The sequence below is a fragment of the Epinephelus moara genome, chromosome 14, assembly GCF_006386435.1.
Source record: "Epinephelus moara isolate mb chromosome 14, YSFRI_EMoa_1.0, whole genome shotgun sequence".
NCBI classification, from domain to species: Eukaryota; Metazoa; Chordata; class Actinopteri; order Perciformes; family Serranidae; genus Epinephelus; species Epinephelus moara.
In genome coordinates, this window is record NC_065519.1 from 15,264,248 (window position 1) to 15,284,419 (window position 20,172).

General features: G+C 40.6%; 2 protein-coding genes across 3 annotated transcripts in view; both read right to left on the reverse strand.

Moving 5' to 3' along the window:
- aqr (aquarius intron-binding spliceosomal factor) overlaps positions 1 to 10,501 on the reverse strand; it is a 73,789-nt gene extending 63,288 nt beyond the window's left edge. The window contains exons 1-11 of the mRNA XM_050061649.1: positions 10,409 to 10,501; positions 9,833 to 9,937; positions 9,249 to 9,305; positions 8,387 to 8,427; positions 8,245 to 8,280; positions 8,016 to 8,136; positions 7,758 to 7,898; positions 5,381 to 5,449; positions 5,136 to 5,236; positions 4,951 to 5,027; positions 3,963 to 4,027 (exon numbers count right to left, since the gene is read on the reverse strand). Coding sequence (XP_049917606.1) covers positions 3,963 to 4,027; positions 4,951 to 5,027; positions 5,136 to 5,236; positions 5,381 to 5,449; positions 7,758 to 7,898; positions 8,016 to 8,136; positions 8,245 to 8,280; positions 8,387 to 8,427; positions 9,249 to 9,305; positions 9,833 to 9,916 — 792 coding nt within the window. The 5' untranslated portion in view covers positions 9,917 to 9,937; positions 10,409 to 10,501. The remainder of the gene's footprint in view (positions 1 to 3,962; positions 4,028 to 4,950; positions 5,028 to 5,135; positions 5,237 to 5,380; positions 5,450 to 7,757; positions 7,899 to 8,015; positions 8,137 to 8,244; positions 8,281 to 8,386; positions 8,428 to 9,248; positions 9,306 to 9,832; positions 9,938 to 10,408) is intronic.
- A 204-nt stretch (positions 10,502 to 10,705) lies between these two features.
- Positions 10,706 to 14,656, reverse strand: LOC126400633 (zinc finger protein 770-like). 2 transcript variants are annotated; one of them, XM_050061501.1, is made up of 2 exons: positions 14,542 to 14,656; positions 10,706 to 14,224 (listed from the first exon to the last, which is right to left on the reverse strand). In XM_050061501.1, the coding sequence occupies exon 2, from the start codon at positions 14,173 to 14,175 to the stop codon at positions 10,879 to 10,881; it is 3,297 nt and encodes a 1,098-aa protein (XP_049917458.1). In that variant the 5' UTR covers positions 14,176 to 14,224; positions 14,542 to 14,656; the 3' UTR covers positions 10,706 to 10,878. The 2 variants fall into 2 exon arrangements, with proteins under 2 accessions (XP_049917458.1, XP_049917460.1); XM_050061503.1 differs by lacking the exon at positions 14,542 to 14,656 and adding an exon at positions 14,392 to 14,535.
- Positions 14,657 to 20,172: the final 5,516 nt, after the last annotated feature.

Genomic DNA, 20,172 nt, shown 5'->3' on the forward strand with positions numbered 1-20,172 from the left:
TTAACGTCTCACAACTGTGTGTAACTGGAATACATTTGGTAGTATAAACATGCAGGGGGGGGGGGGGTTCTACTCAATGGACAGGACCAAAATAACTAAGAAAAACAAGCCATGTTTTCAGGAGAACTGTCGGATGGTTCTCCATCACCACAGACAAAAATAATTAGGTATTGTATGAACAGACAGCTCTCAGGGGTCAAAAGAATCAATAGGCTCAACAACGACAACATTTCCCGGCATCTGGCCCATGAATATCCATACATCTTATTGATCCATGGTCTTTTCTTGTCTTGAGGTTGTTTTGAAACATATGATAGAGAGGCAAACAATGAGGCAAACTGGCAGCGGGATGAGAAGAATACTTCTATAGCCATCATTTATTTGCTTGATGTAGCGCACGAATATGACATGAAGGCAAGTACAGAAGCAACCTGTCAAAACGAGATAACAGAGCTGCTTTGGTAGGAATATAACAAAGAAATACTGTACGTGTTGATGGGCTGACAGGCTGAGTGTGAGAATGACTGGTGCACACAGGACAAAAAAGGGGTTCAATCTATCACATTATAAAGGCTGAAAGAGAACTGCCCGGAAAAAAACGGCATCGTGAAACAGAATATGAAATGGAATACCGAAATGCAAAACACCAACAAAACGAAATATCTATTATTTTATTCATTGAAAACTGCTCTTCAAAGGCAGCAGGTGCAGCAAAGTGATACCTAAACACCGAGAGAACAGATACCTTTATATCCAACAGCCATCTTTGATCTCAACACAGTCCTGACAGCCAGCATACAAGACGCATGAAAATGGGGATCTTTTTTCCCTGCATTAATTTTCAGGTCGTCATCAGAGAGGGGAAGTATGGATTTCAGGCAACTGAGGCTTTGTAAAAGGATAGCGCTGAAGGACAGAAGATGTCTCTGGAGACAGTTAGCTGGCCGGCCACTAGCCGCTGCCAGGAACAGCAAGGCCGGCCTGTCAGCAGGACGGCCAGATGAAATCTATTGAGCTTCCTCGCTAGTAACAGGAGATCTGCACAGCCAGCAGCAGCAGCAACAATCTTATGTGACATTGTGTCTTCACTATGGATAGCCAACCTCATTGGCAACGGTTCCTCCCTGAAACACTATGTCAAATTTAATTTTCCTTTATCATTTTTTTTAAATGAACCAATATGATTATAGTTCATAAAAGTTCCTCATCTTTACGAGCTATTTCATCACCCCGAAAATGCCAAGTCTTCTTTGATAACTGATGTGACTGAAAATACACCATGACTACCAACATAGAATATACTCTGCTTGATAAATCCACCAACTAAAACTATCCCTCTCTGTGGTATAGCAACAGATACCTTATAACTAGAACCCTATTTAAAAAAGTGAAAACCAGCCCCAGATTCACTTGCCTTGCTGTATTTGCATTTTTTTGTTGTTGTTTGTTTTTTGGCATTCTGTCTCTTGGATGCCTGCCGCTTACTGTCTGGCACCTGGTCGCTACCTTTTTGTGAAGCCCCAACTTCATAAACACAAAAATGTGAAGAAAAAAAGAAAATACAGGCAGAGGGACGAGTCTCTGCAGAAAACAACACCGCCACACACTAGCAGGTCATAAGTGATGATCGAGAGGGATTACGTCTGTATGAGTCTAATAACTGTTTTCTAGGAAAATCCTGCATAGTATATCTTTAAGATCAATGCATCAGTGTGGGTTACACCAACACAGAATTCAAAATGGGCAAGACACTGTTCCTTCTTAAGAGTAGAGCTGTGCACTAGACAGTCTCAGCAAGTAAAACATAGACAAGCCAAGACAAACAGACAAACAGTACAATCCGATTTTCAATCAGATTGGCACTGTGTCTCTTGGATGCCTGCTGCTTACTGTCTGGCACCTGGTTGCTACCTTTTTAGGAAGCCTCAAATTCATTGATGTCCCCGACACACACACACACACACACACACACACACACACACACAAAAAAAACGCAAAGAAAGTAAGAAAATATAGGCAGAGGCAGTCTCTGCAGAAAACTACACCGCCACACCCTTCTACTGGGTTCTAAGTGTTGAATGAGAGACAAGCATCACTTTTCAATCAGATTGCTGAATTTTTTGTACAAAACAGACACAAAATTGCCCATGAAAACCCAAAATATAGAAAGAGACAAGTTTTTTTAAACGACTACCTACAATACATGTATTTCAAATTTGCAGGCAACAGCATGCAGCAGATAAAGAATTTAAAGGTGCAGGATTTAGGGGGGTATAGTGGGAGAAATTGATTAAAACAAGTATGTTTTCTAAGTGTATAATCACCTGAAAATAAGGATTGGCATGTTTTCATTACCTGATAATGAGCCAATAGTATCTACATAGGGAGCAGGTCCTTTTCTATGGGAATCGCCATGTTGCAATGCCATGTTTCTACAGAAGCCCAGACTGGACAAACGAAACACTGGCTCTAGATATTTGTGTTTTTTCATCAGCCACCATCGTTAGAAGCCCCTCTGCAATGAGAGCATTTGAAAAACTGTTTTTTTTTTCCCTCACTCATGGACAAGACCCCGAGATACTAGTCAGGGTAGAATGGAGCGTGAGATGGATCAGCGGTTTGATGTGGCATCTGCAGTGATGCAGGCACTGCATCGGTACGTTGTGGTGAAGAGGGAGCTGAGCTGGAAGGCGAATATTTCGGTTTACTGATCCATCTACATCCCAACTCTCACCTATGGTCATGAGCTCTGGGTAGTGACCGAAAGAATGAGATCTTGCATATAAGCGGCTGAAATGAGTATCGTCCACGAGGTGGTTGGGCTCAGCCTTAGAGATAGGGTAAGGAGCTCGGACATCCAGAGGGAGCTCAGATTGGAGCCGCTGCTCTTCACGTCAAAAGGGATCAGTTGAGGTGGTTCGGGCATCTGATCAGGATGCCTCCTGGGCGCCTCCCCCTGAAGGTGTTTCGGGCACGTCCCACTGGTAGGAGGCCCCGGGGCAGACCCAGAACACACTGCAGGGATTACATATCTCATCTGGCCTGGGAACACCTTGGGGTCCCCCAGGAGGAGCTGGAAAGTGTTGCTGGGGCACTTTGCTTGGCCTGCTGTCCCCACGACCCAGCCTCAGATAAGTGGATGAAAGTGGATGGATGGATGATATTTTTAATGTGACTCTGCCTGCCTTATTCAGTGTTTTTACGAGTTTAAATTACCTGGTCTTTTTGTTCTGGAGAGGAAGTGACCTCTGCAGATAATTTAGCTCCCAGTTAAACCCCCTGAACTGAAGTAATTCTAACCAGGAGAGGTTTCAGCTGGTTGCTATCTGCATTTCTTACCACTAGAAGTCACTAAATCCCCCTAAATCTTACATACTGTTGCTTTAAGGTGTGATATTTGAAAATTAATTCAAAACAGTTTGTTGTTAATATAAAAAAATGATAATATAACAAAGCAAACGTGTTTACCAACTGCTCCTTAGAAACACTGAAATCATTCCAGAAGACTGTTGGGTCTCAGGTCACAGCACTCATGTCTAGCAGACACCTCACATTACTCCTAACACCTTACACCACATGCCAACAGCCATCAGGCTGAAAATAACCTTTCTCACACAGACAACTGTTTCAAATATTGCATAGCTTTGCAGACAGCAATGACAGAGACGCGTTGGGCGGAGCTGAGACTGGACATTTCGCCACTGTCGGTTGACCTGAGTTAGCTATAAATGTGAAGGACAAAAGGCAAACGAGCTCTGCAGAGACGGATGTCTACGCCGCTTCCTTCATCAGAATACCATGATTAAGCAAATACACTGTACACACATAGTGGAAATGAGTGTCTGCTTAGTCTGTTAAGAGTGAGTGCGTCATCTAGAGCTGAATATTTTAAAGTGAGCGATCAAATCTGGTGAGAGAGACAAAAGATTATGAAAGGTACTGAATAGGAGGATGTGACTTACCTCCAAATCAATCATGAGTTCAATGAATCTCTCACAGTAATGAACTTTATCCATGCATGCAGGCCCTATGGAAAAGGAGGGAGGAAATCACTGATCACTAAGTATCAAGGAATGCATGTTGTCAATGACAAAAGCAATCTGACAGACAAGCAGACATGATTATATGAACATATAAGACCAAAAAAAAAAGATATGAAATGATAAGATAACGATAAGATGCAGCAGTGCAAAGGAGGTGTAGCTATCACAAGGACATGAGGGCAGCAAACGCATGTGGACAACACCAAGGTGCCATGCTGAGTGTGTGAGCCTCACTATGAGATACTGCATTGCCAGTACAGCGGCATGCTGGGACCTCAGCCCTCATTAAGCATGTTAGTGTGTACGTGTGTGCATGTGCTTAAAGCTGAGGCATACAGCACGCATTAGAGTGATGTGGATCCCGCTGGGCTTTGGATTGTAATCTACCCTGTCAGGTTTGAATTCTACCTAAACACACAAATACACATGGTCTGTTTTTAGCATTCAGGTGGGGGGCCTCTGTGTCGGCCTGCATTACAACATAGTAGTCAGCGCCGGTGGCTGTATGGCAGCTAGAGCACATGCTCCTTCGGCGGCTGCACGACTCGGAAAGAGAGGGAGCAGTGCAACTGAAATAGTGATTAAAAAAAGGGTGATATTGTGTTTCATACTGGACTGAATACATGTGCTCTCTGACACTGTGCAAGCTCGAGAAAATCCTGAGAAAATTAATCATGCTGGGAAAAGGTAGAGAGAGCACATGCAAAGACCTGTTTTGGGAGCAAAGTCACAGGGAGAGTCACCCAGTATCATTAATTTTACTCAATATTTGGGGGTAGAAATCCACACCAGGGATGCACCTTTTTTGTTTATTCATATAGGCTTGAAAGAATGGTCATTCTTCTTGCTGAAGTTATTCCATGTTAAGTAGTTGCACACAACACTATGACATCCCAAAGGAAATTACCTGATGGCGGAATTGACATGAGAACTCCGAGAAACTTTTTAATGAGAGCTGAGAGGAAGGTCCTCTCTTTTTTTGCCCTGGAAAAAGACACAAAGAAAGCGAATCAGTTGGAAACTCATAGGACACAAAACACAATTTCCAAGTCTGTATAGATCTGAACACGCAAGCAAAGAAAATTATATTACTGCTCAGCCGCGTCAGCATCCATCTTATCAAATTTCTTCGTGATTAGATTCCAGAACTTCTGCAGCTTTGGAACTTTCCTCAGCTCGTGCTGGAGTCTGGACTGCAAACATGACAGAAGCAAATCAGTAAACAGACAGTTTTATCTAAAGATTAGTGTCAAAGCAATGAAATTATCAAGCGTCATTACTTTGTGTGCCAATGACCACCAGAAAAACTTAATTGGGGTAATAGGTTGGAATCTTACTGGTAGGAGGCACATCCACATGGGCAGGGAGATGAGCTGCTGCACCTGCTCTCTGATCAAATCAACCTCCTGGGAGGGAGGCGCACAAAGAGAAAGAGGGAGAAAGAGAGTTGTCAGAATGCACTGTGTATGACAGATTTTTATTACACTTCAGCCCATAATAAAAGTCTGCAACTAAAATATTTAGTGGGCTTTATAGGATACAATCAAAGTGCAGCAGGCTATCACAGCAGATTTTAAAGTGAGACATCTGCAGTGCTTCCCTGTGGTTTAATGCGGCTGCAGAGGATACAGATGGGTGGGAGATGCTGACCCCAAGTTGTGCTGTCTGGTGTGCTACTGCCCCCTAGTGGACATTACAAACAACTGCCTTCATTTCTACATATATCTTGGGCAACAAGGCATTTTGGCCTGACCTGTTTAAAATGAAACCCTCATTATTCAAAGTCCCATGCAAATTTCTTGCGATCATATTTAGAGTAACGATAGAATGTTTAACGCTTCCCCTTCATCTTTCAGAGTACAACCCCAATTCCAAAAGAAGGTGGGACACTGTGTAAAACTTAAATAAAATCAGAATGCAATGATTTGTAAATCCTTTCTGACCTAGATTTAATTGACGGCAGTACAAAGACAAGATATATCATTTTCAAACTGATAAACTCATGCTTAACTTAAACTGATGTTGTTTTTTGTAAATACACACTCATTCTGAATTTGATGACTTCAAACCCTTTCAAAAAAGTTGGGACAGGGACAATAAAAGACGAGAAAAAGATTTTTAACATTCCTCAGGTAAACAGGTTACCTGGTGACAAATGATATAACCATGGTTGGGTATGAAAGGGACATCCTTAAAAGGCTCAGGTGTTCACAAGTAAGGACGGTGCGAGGTTCACAGCTTTGTGAAAACCTGCATGAACTGCAATAGTTCAACAATTTAAGAATAACGTCTCTGAACACACTGTTGCAAAGAATTTTAGGATTTTACCGTCTACAATCCATAATATCATCAAAAGATTTAGAGAATCCGGAGAAAGCTCTGCACTTTAGAGGCAAGGCTTAAAACAGTGAACGCCTGTGACATTTGACCCCTCAGGCGCTACTACATTAAAAACCAACATGATTGTATAAAGGATATTACTACATGGGCTTGGGAACACTTTGGAAAATCAATGTCAGTAGACACCGTTTGTCACTACATCTACAAATCCAAGTGTAAATTGAAAGCCATTTCTCGTCAATATCCAGAAACACAGCCACCCCCTCTGGGCCCGACCTCATTGGAGATGGACTGACACAAAGTAGAAAAATGTGCTGTGGTCCAATTTTCAAATTTTGTTTGGAAATCATGGACAAAGTGTCCACCAGGCGAAAGGGGAAAAGGACCATCCAAACCGTTATCAGCACAAAGTTCAAAAGCTAGCATCTGTGATGTTATGGGGGAGTGTTAGTGCCTATGGCATCATGGCTAACTTCACATCTGCTCTGGTAATGCTGAAAGGTACATGCAGGTTTTGGAGCAACATATGCTGCCATCCAGACAACGTCTTTTTCTGGGATGCGCCTGCTTATTCCAACAACACAATACCAAGCCACATTCTGCACATGTTACAACAGCGTGGCTTGACTGGCCTGCCTTCAGACCAGACCTGGGGGAAAGAATTTCTCTCTCAAAACCTCAACATTTAGTGTCCTCAGTTCCCAGTTGCTTACTGAGTGTTGTTAAAAGAAAAGGTGATGTCACACAGTGCTAAACATGCTCCTGTCCGAATTTTTTGGAACATGTTGCAGGTATCAAATTCAGAATGCGTGTATATTTCCAAAAGACAATAAAGTTGATCAGTTTGAACATTAAATATATTGTCTTTGAACTGTATTCAATTGAACATATGTTCACAAGGACTTGCAAATTATGGGAGTCTTTTATACATTTTACAAAGTGTCTCTGCTTTTTGGGGGTGTATTTGACAAACTGTGGCTTTATATCCCTGGACAATTGTTCACAGCATTTATATATACCACAGTAAAATAAGTAATCAAAAAGTTCTTATATTCAACCATATTTGAAATCAATGCTTAGCATCTTCATTTTCTTGTTATCTAGACATGCCCTAATAAACACTGCTCTTTGCTTTCATGGTGATGTGATAAGCAATACAGATTTTTTTTTAAACAAACCTGTGTAACCCATATATACGAGAAGCCATTTTACTTAAACCATTTAACTATTGTAATCAAAATATGAGCTGATTATTTCAAGTAATCTAGGTATTAATATGAATACATCCTTACTGACCCTACAGGCAGCGTCATAACAAAGTTACATATTCCTCCTCTGAGTCAAGACATTGAGTATCAGTGTAGTGCTACACACCAGACTGTTGAAACAGTGATCCAGGAAGACCAGCAGCACGGTTTGTTCCTTCAGAGTGAGGCCGACCTGTTCGCCCGCTAATACAGCTTCCATCACACATTTGAAGAAGAAAGGGAAATGGCTGGGGTCCTTCTTGAACACCTGGTGCACACAATTCAAAAGACAAAATGATAAGTAACTCATATGGTGTCTTCAGAGGCTGAGGTCACTATGCCATGACAATTAGACTAAACATAAATGTGGCACTGAATTTCTTACCTCCCAAGCTGGGACATTCTCTCTGAACTTCTCATTGACGATGCAGCAGATGGACATGAGGTAAGCCTTGCTGGACACCTCTGGAGTGTAGTTCACCCACAGGTAGTTCTCAAGATACTGGCTGAAAGGTTAAAGTAGTGTATGAATATCTATCCACAAAGATGTGCTACCACTTTTTTAATTGACTGCTAAATAAAAACAGGACATAAGAGGAAGTGAGATATCCTACCTGAACTCAAGCAGCATAATTTTTCTGATGGCGAATCTGAAAATGTAAGGGAGAGAAGACGATAGAGTGAGATAAGTAACTATAAAATGTGTTCATTGAAGTAAACACAGCAGTTTACAGTAAAGATGACATGTTCACTTACTTGGACTTGAGAATTTCTTTATCGTAGACATCTTCCATCACCTACACAAACAGCAAAGATTGTAAAAATTCTTGGGGGTTAATACAAACACAGACGTCCCGCATCACAAAGCTAAAAACGTGTGTTTAGGTAGAAATGACTGACTGGTGAAAGCAACCCTTTACACCTCCGTATTAAACTAAAACAGTACAGCATGTCTACATGTATCAGATACCTACATTTCATGCTTTTTAAGACCTTTTCAAGATCTTTTTTAAAACCAAATTTAATCCTTATTTTTTTGGGCAAATCATCTTTTTCTTTTTCAAAGAATTGCAGGTAAGTATAAATGTAAGAACATATATGTGGTCCAGTGCAGAGGTAGCTTCTATTAAGGAATGTGGTTATTAGAGTGAGTTGCCAACAGGTAAGTGCAAGTATAAAGTAAAAAGACAGTATTCGATTCAGTGGTAGGTTTAAAGAATTTTATAACATCAGAGGTGTGTACATTCACAGAGCAGAGCTTGAGACATTTTTGACCAAAACAAAAAAAGAATATATATATATATATATATATATATATATATATATATATATATATATATATATATAAGATGAAAAAAATTTAAAAATATGACATAAAAAACAAAAAATGAAATTAGGTGAATTTTTTTAAGACTATTTAATGACATTTATGGCCTAAAATTTATAATATTGAATTCAAAACATTTTTTAAGGACCTGCAGACACCCTAAAGCAACTAACACTATGATAAACACAGTATGTGGAGCATGTATTTGCAACTTCTTTCTTAAAGTAGTTCAGCTACAAAAACTAAATATAGTTTTGAAACCTCTGAGATTCAGCAATGCATATAACTCACCTTGGCATCAAAGGGCAGTTTGTTCTTTGCATGAGGTGCCCAATATTTATTAGCCAGCTGAAATAAGAAATAAGTTAACACATGAAGAATAATAATCATGGCAGCATCAGCATACAAAAGTTCATAAAGCAACACAAAAGTTGATACAAATGATCCCTTAAAAAGTTGTAGACGTAAGGAAAATTAATAAGTTAGAACTAGATATATACTTTTGGGGTTTTCTGGTTTGGATGTTACTGGTTCACTAGAGAACTATCTAAAAGCTTCACTTCTAGACTGACCATTATGTGATCCAAAACACAAACACCCATGTCCTCTGTCACAAGTACACTCCTCTCATTTGCCATCATTTTCCCCACCTCACACATTGGGACTTTTTGAACTGTATGTGGTAGGATCTTCTATACAGGCATAATTTAGGTTCACTTGACAGAGATACTTGATTACAGAAAGATGCACAAAACCGAGTGCAGGTGAGCAGATGTCTGTAAAACATATGGAGTGTACATACAAAACAGCATGGGACAACGTACTTCAACACACAGTATAGGACCACATATGTAGTGTACATGCAGAATGCTTACCTGTGTGACATATTCGGCATTTATCTGAGACACAGAAGGCGCTGCAGCCTTTTTAGCGGGGGTTTCTTTCTCCGTGGTGGCCATCTCAAACAGCTACGATGACGACTAACAAAGAGAGAAATAATTTATTGTATGAAAGTGACCGTAGCTACTCAATGAAACCAACAGGCTTTGGACTTTGCTATGTGGACTGAGCTCGTACCTTACACCAATGGACTCACTATAACGTTAAGCAAGTATGGTGCTGAGAAAGTTAGCTAGCTAGATTAAAAACTTCAGTAGGTCATATTAATGAAAAGTGTGTGCAATTCTTAACACTACAATTACGTACATGCCTTTTTGGTACTTTAACCAAACGCAGTATGAATGTTATATGTTCACAGAATGTATTATTATTAGCATAGCGTCGTGAAACGCTAACATGAGTAAACGTTAGCTATTTTGAAAAACCAGGAGTTGAGCTAGGCTAATTAGTAGCACTCACAGGCTAACACTGAAATAACTTTCAACGTTTAAGTTACTGTTAGCCTTACTGTATAAATAAATATGTGATAATAATTAAGTACGCTCACAAACCTTCAAGTTTAGCTCAGCATGAGTGTAACTGTCGGTAGACAGCCGGTTACGCATGTACACAACCAAAACGCGCTGGACGCGACCCACTTCCGGAATGGGTACGTCGCTAAAATCGTCCCCAGGTACAAAGTCTTCCGTTCCTACTGTTAACGTTTTTTTTTTTTAATTTCTCAAAAACAACTCAAGTCTCAACTAAAACTGGAAAAGAGTTTTGTAAAATAATATAATAATATTTTTTTGACATATTTTCACATCCAATTCAATGTGCAGTTTAAACAAATTCAGCAAGAGGCAATATAAAATATCATGAAACATGTTTAATTCATCAAATACTTAAAATATACAAGTCCATATTATACATCTACTGCATATTATACATACAGCATACAAAAACATCAAGATAAAAACAAATGATCTTAAAACACAACTGTACAAATAAAACCAACATTACACAGTAAAAATGCAAACTATCAGTGAGTCAGTCTGTGTTTTCCGATATGTGCTGCCTGACTGAACGTCTTGCCACAGATGTCACAACTGAACGGCCTCTGACCTGTGTGGATAACATAATGCCTTTTCAGTTTAGAGGGAGTCACAAAACGTTTGAAGCAAATGTCACAGCGATTCTTGTCGGCTGGCTTTGTCATTTCAGGTTGAACATGAGTTGAACAAACATGTTGCTTGAGATCGCTTTGACTCTTAAAACTTGTGATGCAATTGCCGCATTCGAACACAATTATCGGTTCGGACCAGTAATCATCCGGCTGCATTTGATTCTCAACCACAGGACTTGGGAGTTCATCACTGAGCAGCTTGTTGCTATCTGAAATAGCTGCAACTCCTTTCGGCGCCAGCGTACATGTTGTTTCTACAGTATGTGCATTGCTTTCATACTGTTGCAACAAAGGTGCCATGTTTTGATTTTGGACAAGCTTATTTATTTCAGATGCAAGATCAGAGGGGAATGAATAACTGTAACTGTCTGTAGCTTGATGACAATTGTCTCTCTGCGTTTCCTCTGCTTTTCTCTGCTCCTCTTGGGAGCCTACTTCTGGCACCGCCAACCACTCAGTGTGTCTTGCCTCTGCACGATAAGATAAATCTCCATCACTTAAAGAGTAATGACCAACACTTGTGTAATGTGACTCTGGCTGCTCTTTTGTTGCATCTACATTAAAATCTATAAGGTTTACACTGCATGTATCCTGGAGATGGTTGGGAATTTGTACTTGTTCTTGAATACAATCAAACATCTTGCTACTCTGTCGGCATTTGTGTTCGTGAGTTTTTAGATGACTGTGCTGTGTGAAGGTTTTGCTGCACAGGCTGCATTTGTACAGCCTCACCCCAGAGTGAGTGACCATGTGTCTTGAGAGCTTGGTTGGAGCAGGAAAGCTCTTAAAGCATATTCGGCATGTGTGAAGTTTCTTTTCTTTACAAGCTACGTTACTTTTAGCTTTTGTCTTTAAGAGACCGCTCGCTTTTGCACTCACTCCATTACCTTCAGCACAATCAGACTTTGACACTGTATTGTGTGTGTTTGCAGATTTTTTCTTCTGAGGGATACGAACACTGATTCTTGGGTAAAGCTGTGGTTGACAATGTGCTTTCTCTTTTCTGCTGTTCCCCTGTTCATTGACTGGCTTGGGTGGTTTGCCCTTACAGGTACTTCCTTCATGGATTTTTAGATGCCCAGCTTGCCTGAATGCTTTCCCACACCCAGCACACTGAAATGGCTTCACACCTGTGTGCACCATTTCATGCCTTTGTAATTTAGAGGCACATGGAAAACACTTTAAACACCGGGAGCACTGGTGTCGCAAGATGCCGGGATTTTGCGTTGACTTAGGGATCTGTTTCCTTTTCGCAGTCACGTTAGAAACATTTCGCACAACCTTATTGTTCTTAGAGGTATGTGGCAACAACTTATCTGGTTCTCTGTTACTCTCAATAATTACTACAGAAGAGGTCTCATCTAAATGTTTCACAGAGACTACATAGCTGCCAGTGTGCGTCTCAAAGTCCTTCTTGTCTGCTAACATTTCCTGGAGTGAGACGTCTGCTGCAGTCCTTGTGTTAAACCTGCCTCTACGAGACGGCGGCCGATTGATATACAGCGATCGTTGTTTGGGATATCTAGACCGCAGGTGTGAGCGACAATGGACCCTCAAGTGTGATTTCTGACGAAATCTCTTTCCACATGTCTCGCAGGCAAAGGGCCTTTGTCCAGTATGAGTCATCGTATGCCTCTGAAGTTTTGATGCGGATGGAAAATATTTTAAACATGTATGGCATTGATGTAAAGGTTTAATTCTCTGCCGCTTTCTGGTGGCACGGCAGGTTTGCCTCTGCTGCTCTGCTGCTGTGATTAACTCAGAATCCTGAGGAAGCGAGTCACTGTAATCACTGCCATTTGGACTCCATGTTTCTGGTTTAACAATGATGTTCAAGTCGATGGGTTCAGGTGAATGTTTCATTGCGTCAGAATCAGACATCCTATCATTGCTGTTTTGCACAGAGGTAAGACCTCCCAATTCTTTCTGGTTCCTGTGAATTTTACGATGACGTATTAAATTGACTCGTAGTCGAAACGATCTGCTGCAGATCGCACACTGGAATGGTTTTAAGTGTTCACGTGCTGAATGTTGCTGCTCTTGTTCACCTGACTTATGATGAATACTCTGACACGGACCGCTCGTATTTAATGGTTGCTCTTGATTTACGCCTGCCTCTGACTTGATTTCAGTCGTGTTCAATTCCTGCGCTGCATTTACACTTATTTTACACTGGAGCTCCAGTTCCACTGAGGAATTCGTGCAAGGGCGATGGCTGGTGGGTCGCTGTTGCGGTGCCGACTGAGGCTGCAGACCTGAGCTTTGTCTGCTATGACAAAACCGCTGTTGTTTCTTTTCAGTGCCGGCAGTAAGTGGGCATCTATTTGGACTATTTAAATGACACTGTAAATGTTCCTTCTGTCTGAAGGATTTGAAGCAGTTCTTACAAGAGTAGGGTTTCTGCCCCGTATGAATAAGGAAATGCCGTTGTAATTTGGATGGTGTGCAGAAGGTTTTCAAACATTTATGACACTGGTGTTTTAAGGTAATTTTGCCTCTGCCTGAGCTCAATTTTTGTGTCTGCAGGTGCCCTTTTGAATAACCCTGTTCAGAAAAAGTCTTGCTTGACTCTCTACCCGTCTCACATTGTTTTGGTTTGTTATGAGTTGGTGCGTGAACCCAAAGCTGAAGAGATGAGCTAAATGACTTCAAGCAGACTTTGCAGGTGTATCCCCTGCTGGCAATGCGTACAGATGTGTCCCCATTTGCAGAATCAACTTGCGTCTGAGGTACTGCATCCAGAGTCACTGAGCCATTATTTACACATGGCATATTTTCAGAGGACGGAAGAAAAATGTTGTCAGTCACAATTTCCCTTTTCTGTTCCATATGGGAGGCCACAGAAGATGATACAGGCACAGGCAGTGGAGTGTAGTTACTTCTGCCATGTGTGTTAATCCCTGCAGCTGGATTATCACATTTTGGGTGTTGGTCACGAGTTAAAATTCCATCCTGTAGATCCTGAGATCCCGTTGGAGGCCTTGAAGGATGGACTTTCTGCAAGTGCAGTTTTAGATGATGAGACTGTGAGAAGGCTTTTCCACAGATCATGCAGAGGAAGGGTCTCTGGCCAGTATGGATGATATAATGTCTCTTAAGTTTAGATGGCGATGGGAAAGACTTTGAACAAAGATGGCACTGATGCAACTTCATCTCAGCAACTTCTCGAATTTCCCCCAAAGTGGCGATCCTCTCATTCGACCTAGAGCAAAGTACATGGCATTAGAAGTAAAGCCAGCATTAAGTAACTTAAACTAACCTCGATATAATTATAATTAACAGTCAAATATAATGATTTATGTTAATGAACTTCGAAAACAGAAACGTAACCTAATATTCCTTATATGTATAATATCAACAATATATTACCGCAACTCGCAGTACGATAATTTCCAGAGCCTTTAACAATAACCGCCATTACACAATGCTAACACAACAATTCGAAATAAGCGTTTACAAAAACGTCGGAACTGGCTAACCGTCCTCGCTCTGATGGGGTATAAGTCAAAAAACACTTACTATATACTTCCTAAGTCCTACTACAACGAATGTGTTTATTGTGAGCTGTAAATGTCGGTGTTCTGTTAGCTTTCTTGCTAACGATGCAACGTTCTGTGACGTCAAGCCGGAACTCAGGCATGTGCGTCACTCTAAAAGGTACGGCGGGCAACACAGATATTTAGTTCCTATCCGGAGCGAGGAGACATTTTATTGATTTAATTTTCGCGATATTCATGTTTTTATTAGAAATAAAACAGCCATAAAACTTAAAACTATAATGCTAACGTGCTCATAGCCTGTCATGTATTCTTAGCAAATCTGCTTCAAACATTACAACCATTCTAATTGGTTGGTTGTTACACTAAACACAAAGGTGAAATAAACTGTCATAGCCTATTCTTTGTTTTTTATGTACAGTGGGATCCAAAATCTTTTGCAACAGGCTTTGTCATGAGTTGTCTCAAATCTGACAATAGGTAGCTACATACATCAAACCTTGGAGAATGGGCCTTAAGTGATTCCCAACTTGGAGGTTTGCTTGTATTCACAGAACAATAGCATCTGTAGCAAAATTATTATTCCAAATAACTTATTACAGTTGTTGAATTTAATAATTTATTTTCTTTGGTATTTTTTGTGATGAACAGGTATGCAGTTTTTATGTAGCCTACTGATATTCTTGACCTGATTCTTTTTCTCCGCATGCTGCTGCAGGTCGACCTGAAAACCTCCCTCCACATGACCATGTGACCTCTAGCATCTGATAAATGCCCTCCTGGGCCACTCCCACTCTCTCCATCTTCCTTGGCAGCAGCACTGCTGTCCACCTCTATTTTGCCTCTTTTGTTCTGATATTTTGTTAGATTCATTTGACAAAATTTATTTGAGTAAGCATACTTTGTTGACTACTCTGTTGCTCCCCTGAGCTGGGGCGTAACATATTGGAGCTTTGTTGTAGCTTTAGTCTTCATGTGGCTTGCGGTAGGCATTTACGCATTGGAAACCAGCAGGCTTGTAAAATGACCTGCAAACAGGCAACCTAACAAAATCCTTCAAACATGCTCCTGAGACAATTGCCCATAAGCAACTGACACTAACCACGTTGTCACAACACTACCAAAAAAACAAGTGATGCAACCCAAAGGGGAAGCACCATACAACCTACCAGGGACAGAAAAACAGTGATTTATGATCAATGACCATACACATGGGACCTCCAGAACTCCATGTCACCAATATGCACTGCTCAGTAATACAAAATTTTAGCCCTCACAGCTGAACAACTTGCTATGAAACAAAGCTGTTTCCATAAACCCAAAGTAGCAAAAATGGCCTATTTGCTAATTTGTCTGTCTCTCAACAAAACCAGATACCAGAGCAAACGCACAACACATTAGAACACACAGCTGAACCAGGTACCTAACCAGCAAGTACAATCAAGGATGTGCCTGCTACTACCAAAGGTACAACACACTTTGCAACACTCAACCTGAATGGACAAGCCTTCAGTTGTCACATGAGGTAGCAACACATCCAAACTGGGCCAAATCACCACAAAGCCTAGATGTCATCTTACCAACATGGTGAATCTTAGCTTCTGATGAGCCCCCATTTGTTACAACCCAGCTCTTAGGGTGCAACAAGGATGGGAGAGGAGTTAATGAAAAGTTTAAAACTTATTTACATGTCTGCGTGTATAGGTGTGTGGAAATGTCTGTAGACAACGCAACAGAACAGCAGCTGTGCTGTGAGGCAAGAGGAGGAAACTGCTGAAAGGTGGTGAGCTTTATATCATGAAGCACACTGGCCCAGGTGTGGCTCATGGTGTCAACGATGACCCTCCGCCTTGAACTGCATCCTGTGACAAAAGAGACCAGCCAGGAAAACAGGCACACCTAGTGGAGCGGAGGGGTCGTCACACAATGATGATTGCTGGGTAATATGTATGTTAATGTTATCCAATGTCAAGTCTCTGATCATGTGATGAGACGATATGTGCACGATAGCCTACACTACTGGGCCCATCATAATAGCATCCATTGGGGCCAAATGGCAGTGCTATAAGCAGGTAGGTTCACAGTCCTCCTCCCCAGTTAACTGATGGCGTCTCTGGTTTGACATGGCATTTTTCCATTTCTCATTTAAACCATATGTTCCCTCTGATATGTTAATTTTGATCCTCAAACTTTTATTTCTTATTCTATAAAAGGATAAACAATTCTGAGGTCTGAGCTGGTGGGTTTGTTCCTCTATGCTGCGCCAAGTGTTTGTGCTTGGTTCTGGCAATTTACACACACACATATATATATGCCTCAGTGTTTTGGCAGGTTTAAAAAATGTAAGAATGTTCCCTTTCAGGAGTAACACAGACGGCAATATGATTCCATTTTGTGCTGCGTTGAGATTTAGGGTACTGGTCTAGTGTTTGATCTGTGACCCTTGTTTAGTCTGGCAAAACCCAGAAAGAGTAACCACAAACCCTGTTGAATGTACTTCTGGTTCTATAGTTTTCATACCAGTGGTTGTTGATATTTTCTGGACATTTGATATTTCTATAGTGAATGGCAGAATCAAACAGGAGGTGTCCATATGTTCAAGGATACGGCACAACAGGATTTCATGCTGTAAACTATTTGACTTGTCCAGCAGAAGTGAAATTGATTAGTCACTTGACAAAAATCAATCACAATCTTTTTTGATGATCGATTGTTATTCAAAAAAGTTTTGAAAAGATGGAATATGCACAGGAAACTATCAAATTATACCCCAGAATTTAAAATTAAAGACACTTAACAATATGGTAGAAATAAAGCTGAACTGTTAGGTAATCAGAAATAAAAAAATTCACACACAGGCAACCATTAATTAAAATTATAGACAAAAAAATAAAACAGTAAAAATGCCAAAATCAAGAAATGTTTAGCATGAGTAGATGAGGGATAAATGTTATTATTTGTAGTTCTAATGCTTCATTTATAAATTGTTGTATAAATACTGTACATATTCAATTGAAAACTTATATATTGCACTTTATGTTGACCACAAGAGGGCAGCAGACACCACTCAATAGCATGTGACGGCTTGCCAGTTCAGCAGATAGAACAAGTCTCATGTAGTCAGCTCTATGACCACGAAGACATGCTTTCACAATACGTCAGGGCGGAAGAAAACAATACATTATGAAACAAAAAGGACTCAAATATGCAAACAAACAAAACCACAGTCACTGAGGCAAACAGACCACAATGTCAGGAGGCGTCTCGTGCAGCGAGGCCGCTCCAGAGCTGGGCTCCCCTACAGTAGCCCACACTGCTAAGGGGAAAGAGAGTCACACACATCAGCCTGGTTAGCCTGGAGGAAGAAACACACAGTTAAAGTCCATGTGCAAGGCCACAATGACAAGAGCCGCAGGCTGGTACACTGCGCACAAAGGACAATGTTAGCCACAACAGCCAGTTTGTTTGCAGAGCGGTTGCAGGTCAGCTTAGTAGAAACTGTACATTTGACAAAACACATGAGAAAACTAAATGTCACCCTGTCTTTATTCATTTTGTGAGAAAACACAGCGGTAAAGACACAAAGAAATGTGTCTGCCAAAGGCCATCACGTTGGCTATGATGAGGGTGTGATGATATGCTTGTGGCTTTGCCTGAGCCTGTATGAAAACATGCCCGCTGAAAGACAGAATGTAATGTTTACAGCGTGATCGACAAGTGGTTGTCGTGCGCTGAATTTTAGTGGCGGAGCTCCTCTATGTTTACTGAAATGTTGAGACTTATATTTCTGTGTTCTGTGACACATAAAGCCCTTGAAATTTAACAACTGTTCCACCAGAGAAAAAAGCACATGGATTCAAAACCCAATACATACATATCTGGTAAATGTGGCATTTTAATAATAAAACTAAAGGTCCAGTGTGTAGATTTAGGTGGATGTATTGGCAGAAATGATATATAATAAGTATACATGTATGTTTTTCTCAAGTGTATAATCACCTGAAAATGAGAATCGTGTTTTCGTTACCTTAGAACGAGCCATTTATATCTACATAGTGAGCGGTTCCTCATCCATGGAGTCCACCATGTTGCACCGCCATGTTTCTACAGTAGCCAAGAACAGACAAACCAAATAATTGCTCAAGATAGACATTCACATTTTTATGTCTGAACCGTAGTCAGCAGTCCCTCTGCAATTAGCAATGTAAGAAAAGCAGGTTTTTTTCTACAAGACACTGCTTTATTGAGTGTTTTTACCAGTTTAAATCCTAGCGTCCATTTATTTTGAAGATAAAGAGATGTCTGTGGATAATTTTGCTCCCAGTAAAAATTTATAGTTAATAGATAAAAAGGTGAGAACACATTAGCAGATGCTTGGCTAGCGGCCCATACGGATTTGTAACAGGAAACAGCTTTATACAGTGTTTTACCACTTTAAATCACCACCTCCGTTTGTTTTGGAGTGGAAGAGACCTCTGCGGATAATTCTGCTCCCAGTAAAAACTTCCTGAACATCTGGATCTTAAGTTACCAGAAAAAAAAGGTGAGAACACATTGGCAGGTGCTGGGCTAGTGTCTCGACTCCGATATGCCAAACAGCATCGGAGAAACACTTATTTGTGACATGAAACTGCTTTATTCAGTGTTTTTACCGGTTTAAATCATCTGGTCCATTTCTTCTGGAGAGGAGGAGACCATTGTGGATAATTCAGCTTCTGGTAAAAACCTCCTAAACATCTGGATCTTAAGTTATCAGAGAAAAAAAGTGAGCTCATATGAGCACATACTAGGCTAGCAGCCCATCTCAGAGAAACACTGATTTGTGACATGAAACTGCTTTATTCAGTGTTTTTACCGGTTTAAATCATCAGGTCCATTTCATTTGGAGAGGAGGAGACCTTTGTGGATAATTCAGCTCCCGGTAAAAACCTCCTTAACATCTGGATCTTAAGTTATCAGAGAAAAAAGGTGAGCACATATTAGCAGGTACTACGCTAGCGGTCCATCTGCAAAGCCAAACAGCATCAGAGAAACACTGATTTGTGACGTGAAATAGCTTTATTCAGTGTTTTCACCAGTTTAAATCACCACCTCCATTTGTTTTGGAGAGGAAGAGACCTCTGCAGATAATTCGGCTCCCGGTAAAAACCTCCGAAATAATAAACAATAAAGGAATTCTAACCGGGAGAAGTTTCAGCTGCTTGCAATCTGCAATTCTCACCACTAGATGCCACTAAATCCCCCTTAATCTCACACACTGTTTCTTTAAATCTAGTGCCTTATATATAATTGAAATACATTTTCATGGACTGCTGTGTGTTGTTTTTCATTTTAATTGCTTAATTTGAACAGAACAAAATTATCAATCATCCCCATAAACCACTGTTTATCACGGAAGACTGTCGATCATGCACAGTCAACACAGTTGTGTTAGGCAAGACCTTGCTTGGCATACACACGCAGAAATTTAAAGGGAGCAAGAAAATTGACAGGGATTACATTTTTTGAAGAATGTTTTCTTTGGTTATTTGTGTCATTACAAAATCTGTGGCTGTTAAACAGCTGCATTTATTGAAAACATTAAAACATAATCAAATATTTGTGGATGAAATGTATGGGAGTTTACTCAGGTGTATGAGTACATATTAAAAGT

Bases quoted from the DNA above. Each gene is read 5' to 3' on its own strand.
- LOC126400633 (XM_050061501.1), bottom strand. From the start codon at position 14,175: ATGAAGTTGCATCAGTGCCATCTTTGTTCAAAGTCTTTCCCATCGCCA.